The following is an 8,708-nucleotide window of genomic DNA, read 5'->3' on the forward strand; positions in this document are numbered from 1 at the left end:
ATTTTGTAACCGTGGAAATGTTGCACACAGCAAATAATTCCTAGAGCTGCCTTTTGAGGAATTCGTACATATCCTTTTTCGTCGCTGGCACCAACATCAGTATACGGGTTCTCAGCAGCAAAAGCAAACTTCCCGCACCCGCGGCCCGATCGTACGATCGGTCCAATGCGGGCTTTGCATTTTGTTTGCTTGATTCACCAATGTGTCGATCTCATCTTGCCCGCAGTCGGCTACATATATAGCGCCATGCGTACAAAAGTGCGTATCGTATCCACGTGGCTGTGCAGTACATCAGAGCGTTTCTCGGAATCCACCAAGTTCTTCGTACCAATACCTGCCTGCGCTCTCAAAGGAAGGTGTTTATAACTAGGACGAAGAGCGAATTCTTCATCATTCCACTTTTACTTCCTCTACTCTCAAATCCCGTTCTTATTTTCTTCTCTTCAAAATGTGTGACGACGACGTTGCCGCTCTTGTCGTAGACAATGGCTCCGGTATGTGCAAGGCCGGTTTCGCCGGTGATGACGCACCCCGCGCCGTCTTCCCCTCCATCGTCGGCCGTCCCCGTCACCAGGGTGTGATGGTCGGTATGGGCCAGAAGGACAGCTACGTCGGAGACGAAGCCCAGTCCAAGAGAGGTATCCTGACCCTCAAGTACCCCATTGAGCACGGTATCGTCACCAACTGGGATGACATGGAGAAGGTAAACATCTCGATCTTATCCTATTCATTTCTTTATTGAAATTCCCTGACAAGCCTCATCTTTTCCTGATTGCATTTGCGTTTCTCCTTACGATGACTATATTAGGCCGCACTGTAATTTTGGTGATCGAAATGTATCTTCCCGTGCTTTGCTATTCTTCACTGGTTGTTGAAATTGCTCTTGAACCAACTCCTTTGTTTGCTCTCCTGTGTTTTGTTTCTTCAGATCTGGCATCACACTTTCTACAATGAGTTGCGTGTTGCCCCCGAGGAGCACCCTGTCCTCCTGACCGAGGCTCCCCTCAACCCCAAGGCCAACCGTGAGAAGATGACCCAGGTAAATACGAATTACTACTTCTCAATGACATGGACGTGCTTTGCTTTGATTAAACTCCTGGCTGCATTTACCGTGTGAACTGGCGATGACATCGTGTGGCGGTGGTAACTTTGCCAACATTGAGCGTTTCAAATACTATGCTCCCCATGATAACTTACCAAATGGTTCACATGACCAAGTAAAAAGTTGCAGAAGAGCTACGATTTCATGTCATTCACTTTCTTCAGGGTTAGACCAGAACTGTCAGATGAGCTGTTGTATCTTTTGCTGTACTAGTACTCTATGATTGTACCGTTTAAAATACATTTTGGCAACTGCACTGCACTTGTTTATGTTGGCCTTTGTTTGGTCCAGTGGCAAATTAGAATGTGCAGTTTTTTCATCCAATTCTACTGCCCTGTGTTCGTATCTTGTCTGACAGCCTTGTGTGCGTTTTCTGTGCATATTTTTGGTTTTGTATAGATCATGTTCGAGACCTTCAACACCCCCGCCATGTACGTTGCCATCCAGGCTGTGCTCTCCCTGTACGCCTCCGGCCGTACCACCGGTATCGTCTTGGACTCCGGTGATGGTGTGTCCCACACCGTCCCCATCTATGAGGGATATGCCCTTCCCCACGCCATCCTCCGTCTCGACTTGGCTGGCCGTGACTTGACCGACTACCTCATGAAGATCCTCACCGAGCGTGGTTACTCTTTCACCACCACTGCTGAGCGTGAAATCGTCCGTGACATCAAGGAGAAGCTCTGCTATGTTGCCCTCGACTTCGAGCAGGAGATGGCCACCTCTGCCCAGAGCTCCTCCCTGGAGAAGAGCTACGAGCTTCCCGACGGTCAGGTCATCACCATCGGCAACGAGCGATTCCGCTGCCCTCAGGCTCTCTTCCAGCCATCCTTCCTCGGTATGGAGCAGTCTGGAGTCCATGAGACCACCTACAACTCCATCATGAAGTGCGACGTCGACATCCGTAAGGACCTGTACGCCAACGTTGTCCTGTCCGGTGGTACCACCATGTACCCAGGTATTGCCGACCGTATGCAGAAGGAGATCACCAACCTTGCCCCGCCGACCATGAAGATCAAGATCATTGCCCCGCCAGAGCGCAAGTACTCCGTATGGATTGGAGGCTCCATCCTCTCTTCCCTGTCCACCTTCCAGCAGATGTGGATCTCCAAGCAGGAGTATGATGAGTCCGGCCCCAGCATTGTCCACCGCAAGTGCTTCTAAACTCTACACTCTAGTGTTTATGATTCTTTTTAGCTGATTTTCAGGATTTTAACTAGATATTTTTTTTATTCCAACTTTCACCACCTTGAGGGTACAGTTGTGGTCTGCTGTCGTATTTCCTGCACTAGATCTGAGTGGTTTTGCTGAAATCATCGTTTCCCTGAAAAGCAACTGTGGGCAACCACCAAAAATACTCCGTGTGTGTGAATTATTGTGGATTCTCGGTATCAGCAAGCTGCATGCATTGAAGGTAATAAGGGCGATCTTTGACTGGTTCAGAACAGCACAAGTGCACCTCGAATTGTTATGTTTCGGGCTACATGTATGTCTAATTGTTGTGAGAGGAAAGTGAGCACATACTAGTACGTGTAAATGTGTGTCCACTTCAACCAGGAGGACTGCTTAGGTGTTTGTTGAGTGGTAACTGGTAAACAACAATGAGTTAGATTTTGAAGCACAGGATAGTCGCGCGCTCCCAAGAACGTATAGCCTGAAATTCTAAGAACGTCGGTGTTTTTTTTCTTGCATCTTGTGGGATACAGATGATTCAGTACGGATTGTTTCTAAGAACGCAGCCAGATTGCTGAAAAATAAGAACGTCCCAGGCTAGCCCTTTAGAAACAACATTCTTGGGCGCGCGCGCGCGCGACTCTACTGTATTCTGTCCCTTTTGAAAAACAAGCGCAAGAAATCTGAATCCCGGGGAAAAGAGAGGGATTCTGCTGCATTTTCTACAGTAAAATCAGAAATCCGCTGCACATTCTGCAACTTTTTCAGCCTCCTTGTAGAGTATATGCCAACTCATTGTCGTACGCGCTGGGGAGTGAGCGCAACTTTCATACGTAAATCTCTTTACTTTTATGGGGATACCCATGACATGGGTACTTACCGGTAGTTACAAGTACAAACTGTACGTGCGTTGACACTACCGTGTACTTCGCAGTTCTCACACTACACTGTACAGCAGATCACTCCGCACTCCACATCAGCCAACCCACAAGCACCAAACCTGGCCTCTGGATGGGTGACAAGGAAACACATCCTGCCATGCTGGACTCCGTAGTGATGCGGACGGCATTTTGCTAATGTCGGAAGCAGTACGCAGACCCGGCCCACAAATACTGCTCCACAGACCCGAGGCTGGAGAGCATAATAAGCTGTAGACATCGTCTGGACGGTTAAAATCTGTTTTTCATTATTCATATCGATTCAGAGCAAAGAAATGAAGCATGTGAAGAGCTAGGAACAAAACTCCTCTACAATTACATGTTGTTCTGAATGTGAACTACAGAAATGTAGAACGAGCAACAAGACCCATAATGAGCTAAACACAGAACAAGAACAACTGCAGTGCAGGCCAAACAGCCAATATACTATCAGGCTAAAGAAAGGGGGCACTATTGGTACAGCTGAAATAGTTACCCCCGAGGCGAAATAATTACCGAAAAACATCAAACACGCGCGCGCGCACACACACACAACACTCACACATGCACAGAGACTGGCTGGATATGCATTGGACAAGATGGTGACTGGAGACTGGCTGGATATGCATTGGACAAGATGGTGACTGGAGAAAAAGCGGAACTCAGTAGTAGGGCCGCCGTGGATTGTTCTGAAAAATAGAAAGAGTAAGAGGAGCACAGTACACACACAACATCATCAGCATATTAACACGGGCAAGCATTGGTTTATGTCCATACTCTTGGCACGGCTTAACCCTGACCATCATTTAGGCTGCAGTTCACTAGATATTTGCTTCCACTAACAATAGCAGAGATCATCAGGATTTGCATGTCTGCTAGTTCACACGTGAAATATACACGCGGAAGCTCAACTGCACTTCCTCTTTACAACAGGACACAAACAACAAAACTCCTCTATCCAGTATCCACTGGCATGCAACCTCAAATTTACAAACAAACGCAGGCACACACACACACACTAGCTATGTACAGCTAACCTATCGGGCCACGCCGCTCCCAGAAGCGGGAGACAACGACAAGACGAGAGAAGAGAGAGAAATCGCAAAGTCAACAGAATCCGGCATGACGTTGCAAGCACACACACACACACACACACACACACACACACACACACACACACACGCACACACACACACACACACACACACAGCCACTTACCAACGGGTTGGGTCGGAATTTGTACGCCATCATCATTCTTTTTCTGTACAGATCATACTCATCATCGTTGACTGTCACTTCACTGGGTTGCTCTGCTCCAACACCAGATTGGTCAAAGCTGGTTTTTCCTCTGCACAACAACAACAATGAAAGCACAATGGCAATGAAAGCACAATGGCAAATAAGAATGGGGACAGGCTGCCTGGGAGACCTGCACACTGTGTACTCTTACGTGTTAATTGGGTTCTTAATGCCCTGTCCCACTGAGCCCAGGCCTTGACCTTCCTCCCAGCCGGCCGACTGCAGCAGCTGATATCCAAGGTTCTCAGCCGTGATTCGGTGCTCGGAGTAGTCACTGAAGTCTATTCAAAGAGACGCAGATACAGACAGGCACACCGGCAGGCAGGCACACAGGCACACATACAGACAACAGACAGGCCGGTAAGGCAGGCAGGCACACAGGCACACATACAGACAACAGGCAGGCACACAGGCACACATACAGACAACAGACAGGCCGGTAAGGCAAACAAATCTCCTTCCTCGTCCAGTTCTGAAACACCTTTGTGTAGTGATTCGGCAGGTGGCCAAGGTCAGAAGTCTCAACGATAATGTTGAACGACGTGTTGCAACTCCAAGTATCACACTTAGCAATCATCAGCCAACCTACTGGGGCATGCACAGGACTTAAGTTGATCATGAAGCAGCAGCAGCAGCAGCAGCAGCAACACAGTAACTAAAGAAAGGCCAAGGGAGAAAATGGACAAGAATGTTTGTGCAAAAAAAGATAATTATGCAGTTGTCTGACAAAAAAAGAGAAAGTGATTCACTCTCTCAAACATATGACGAAAACAAAGGTTCCTGGAAGTAAACTTACCGAATGGAGCACCTTCCTTGATGGCCTTCACCTTTGCAAAGAACTTTTCCATCTCTTCTTTTGGCATAAAGTCGGCTATGTGATGTTTGCCACGGCCTTGCAGTGTCAATGTCCATGCCTTGTCTGCAATGGGAAGATGGAATACCCGCACACACACACAGACACACCACACACGGGGCACACACACAACAGCATGAGCTCTCCTGCAACTGAAACAACTCTTCCTTACCTTCAGCCATCAGCAGAAAAAAGAGCTTCATCAAACACAATGTGTGTTTCAATATTGGCCTATCAACCAGCAATCTAGAAGGCACCATCACATACACGGGTAACACTTCACCGTGCCCGCAATGGCTAAACTAAAGCCAGTCAGTAACATTAACCACTCACAGCTGCACAAGTGAGGTTACCAAAACACAGCAATCACACGACTACATGCACATGCGGATATGCAGCAGTTCGCCCACAGCACGCTCACCGGCAGTTTTCTCCATTTCCTCACGACGCTTCTTATGCTCCCATGTTCCCCCCTCCGTGTCCTCGTCACTGTCATACTCGTGCTTGTTGCGGCGTTTCTTGCCCTTTCTGCTGTCACTTGATGACGACGTTGCAGCCGCTGCAGCAGCGCTGGCTGTTGCCTCCTTGTATCGTTCCACAAGACTGTTGAGCTGTTCCAGGTTAGAAGAAAGACACACACACACACACATGTGTACGAGTACACGTACACACACGCGCGCACACACACAAGCACACACACACACACACAAATATCCAGGCCAAAGCGATGGGTTCGGATTCCAGAGAAACAAGCACAAACAGAGCTTTGGTCAGCAGAGGAATGGAGAAGACACCGTACTGATATTGGAGAGCAAGGCAGGGAGAGGACAGGAGACAGGTGAACACAGTATTCACCTATCTCCGGTATTATACCGCAGATATACAAGGGCACGGCTACTAGGCACACTGCGAAAAACTGAACGGCAAACAAGCAGAGTCCTTCACAGAAGCACCAGCACCATTGCTGGTTTAGCTCTTCGTTGGATAGGATTTCGATAGGAGCATAGCGTTGACCTTCAGATGCAGACTTACATATCTCTGCTCCTCTAGCTGTTGCTGAAGAGCTGTTTGATCAGTGGCTTCAGGACCCTGAGCAGCAAACAGCAGAAAGATGACAGTAGTCAGCAACACAGCACTGCATGCCACAAAAATCAAACCTCTAAAGTCTAAAACCAGGGCTGAGTTTCACACAACACGATGCGAGGGCCACGCAACTACCCTAGTTTGGTTCCGTTTCAAAGTTTCAAACCAAGCCGTTCTGTGTATATCGAGAAAAAAAAACCCTCAGGCCTATGTGCCAGAAGCAGCCTATCTTCAACACCAGACTTCAATTCAAAAATAGGCCTCATGCCAGACACTATGAGTACCGAGTACTCTATGTGTAGGTGGCCTACATACACTCATACCTCGGCTATCCGGACCCCGAGTTTACGGGCACTTCGGTCAACCGGGCACCCTTTGGGCAAGTTTTAGTGGAAATATTACTACTCTTTTGTCACTTTTCGTGGAAATAGTGACGTCATATGCCATATTTATGGCCTTTCCCCATCAAAATGTATGTGATTCAAAGTTTCGGACATTTCGAAGTTACCCGGACCCCGGTCCCCGGACCGCCCGGATAAGCGAGGTATGAGTGTATGGAGTTCAGTTACCTATACTGACAGCAACACACACACACACACACACACACACTCTCTCTCTCTCTCTCTCTCTCACACACACACACACACACACACAAACACACGTACACACACACACACCACACACACACACACACACACACACACACACACATTGGCCTAGAAAGTAATCCCTTGCAGTAGGCAGCCACAGTATTGCCAGTAGGCAGTCACAGTATTGTCGCACTTCAGTACAACTAACCTGTGGGTAGAGTGAGTTGTAGGCCTCCTCTTCTGCCTGCTTTTCTTGCTTGACTCGCTCGGCCAGAGCAGCCTGGCTGGCAGCGACACGAGCTGCAATAATGGCCACGGCTTGCTTGGTATTGGGACGGTCTCCTCGACCACCGCCACGATGGCCAGAACCTTGTCATTGACACAAGACAAAGCAGTAGAAGAAATACTGTAAATCAACTGATAGAAGCCGCATACGAGTGCAGTAAAACTTGCCCTAACCGGGCGCCTTTGCTGCAGCGGAAACTGGCCCAGATGCGGCAGGATTCCGCTTGATCCAGGGATGAACGTTAAAATAACTTGAATATTCAAATAATGGATTTCGGTGTTTATTTTACTAGTGTAAATTTTTAAAAAAGGGAAGTGGTGAGCACACATGCTATTTCCCTGGGCACTGCAAATTCACAACTCATTTCATAAAATAAAAAAAAGGAAAGACATATAATATTATATCATGTAACTCGAACCTGACCCCAAACTGCACTGTTCAAGACGAATGTCCCCGGGCACAAATCCATCACTTTTTCCTGGTTTGTATTGTGGGACAAGGCCACAAGTCACTGTGGACACAAGACTACATGACCGATAACCGGGGTTGAGCACTCCATAGCCGGTGCAGACAGAACTGTCATGTTTACACACCGGTTTCACCTCGACACGCGCAAACGACTTACTTCTCGAGGAGGATGAGCTATAAGAAGTAGGTGGCGGAGCTGCCTTGGAGCTGAACGACGTTGCAGCAGCTGCCGATGAATGTACGTGGTCTGACGTGCCAAGCGAGTGGTGCGGCGGAGCGAACGCAGCCAACGCCGCCATTGAGGTCTCGCTAGAAGATGCTGACGGCGCTGGCACTGATGACATCGGCGACGCAGTGCTGTGTGAGCTGTCCTGGCCTGACACGCCCCAGCGACTTCTTCTCTTCTTAGGTGGTGGGTCGGTAGTGGCGGCGGCCGATTCCGATGATGACGGCGGTGCATGTGATGGTGTACAGTCTGTGCTATGGCCTTGCAGTACAAGCACAGGGTGCTGTGGCTTGACTGCACCATCGGACAGCTCACATACCTTGGCACTGTAGTGACGATATGGCGTGCTTGCCGTCTCGTACAACCACCTGCAGGAAATTACACAAAAGATACGTTCCATGCACATAACTGGCGAAGCCCTGTGAATGAACTCCCAATGCCTGGTCTAACCACACGCAGTGCATTGGAATTAAACAGCCAAGACAGTAACTGATGCATATCCTACATATGCTGGGGTGACCAGTATAGACAGCACACTACTTCGAAGTAGTTTAGTAGCAGACACTAGATGCACTGGTACCTTGAGGCATCATTGCAGATACTTTACCAACCAGCCTCGGCAGCTGATTACTGGGAACCCAGACGCACACACACACACACGCGCGCGCGCGCGCGCACACACGCAAATCATACTCTCAACATGGATTATTT

The 8,708-nt window shown here is 48.6% G+C and overlaps 2 protein-coding genes across 3 annotated transcripts in view; one reads left to right on the forward strand and one right to left on the reverse strand.

Moving 5' to 3' along the window:
* Positions 1-385: 385 nt before the first annotated feature.
* Positions 386-2,459, forward strand: LOC135814146 (actin-3-like). Its single transcript, XM_065327217.1, has 3 exons — positions 386-703; positions 929-1,039; positions 1,502-2,459. The coding sequence occupies exons 1-3, from the start codon at positions 449-451 to the stop codon at positions 2,264-2,266; spliced, it is 1,131 nt and encodes a 376-aa protein (XP_065183289.1). The 5' UTR covers positions 386-448; the 3' UTR covers positions 2,267-2,459.
* Positions 2,460-3,437: 978 nt separating this feature from the next.
* Positions 3,438-8,708, reverse strand: part of LOC135814147 (SURP and G-patch domain-containing protein 1-like) — a 9,510-nt gene continuing 4,239 nt past the window's right edge. The window contains exons 3-11 of one of the 2 annotated variants that reach the window (XR_010553161.1): positions 7,929-8,365; positions 7,226-7,386; positions 6,377-6,433; positions 5,766-5,955; positions 5,288-5,410; positions 4,643-4,772; positions 4,411-4,540; positions 3,802-3,881; positions 3,438-3,763 (exon numbers count right to left, since the gene is read on the reverse strand). Coding sequence is in view for 1 of the 2 variants with exons in the window: in XM_065327218.1 (XP_065183290.1) it covers positions 3,855-3,881; positions 4,411-4,540; positions 4,643-4,772; positions 5,288-5,410; positions 5,766-5,955; positions 6,377-6,433; positions 7,226-7,386; positions 7,929-8,365 (1,255 nt within the window). In the remaining variant the exon portion in view is untranslated. Of the gene's footprint in view, positions 3,882-4,410; positions 4,541-4,642; positions 4,773-5,287; positions 5,411-5,765; positions 5,956-6,376; positions 6,434-7,225; positions 7,387-7,928; positions 8,366-8,708 lie in introns of both variants that reach the window. The other variant, XM_065327218.1, reaches the window with a different exon arrangement.

The sequence above is a fragment of the Sycon ciliatum genome, chromosome 4 (assembly GCF_964019385.1).
Source record: "Sycon ciliatum chromosome 4, ocSycCili1.1, whole genome shotgun sequence".
Taxonomy (NCBI): domain Eukaryota; kingdom Metazoa; phylum Porifera; class Calcarea; order Leucosolenida; family Sycettidae; genus Sycon; species Sycon ciliatum.

Bases quoted from the DNA above. Each gene is read 5' to 3' on its own strand.
- LOC135814146 (XM_065327217.1), top strand. From the start codon at position 449: ATGTGTGACGACGACGTTGCCGCTCTTGTCGTAGACAATGGCTCCGGT. The intron at 704-928 runs GTAAACATCTCG...TTGTTTCTTCAG, and splicing joins ACTGGGATGACATGGAGAAG to ATCTGGCATCACACTTTCTA. The intron at 1,040-1,501 runs GTAAATACGAAT...GGTTTTGTATAG, and splicing joins ACCGTGAGAAGATGACCCAG to ATCATGTTCGAGACCTTCAA.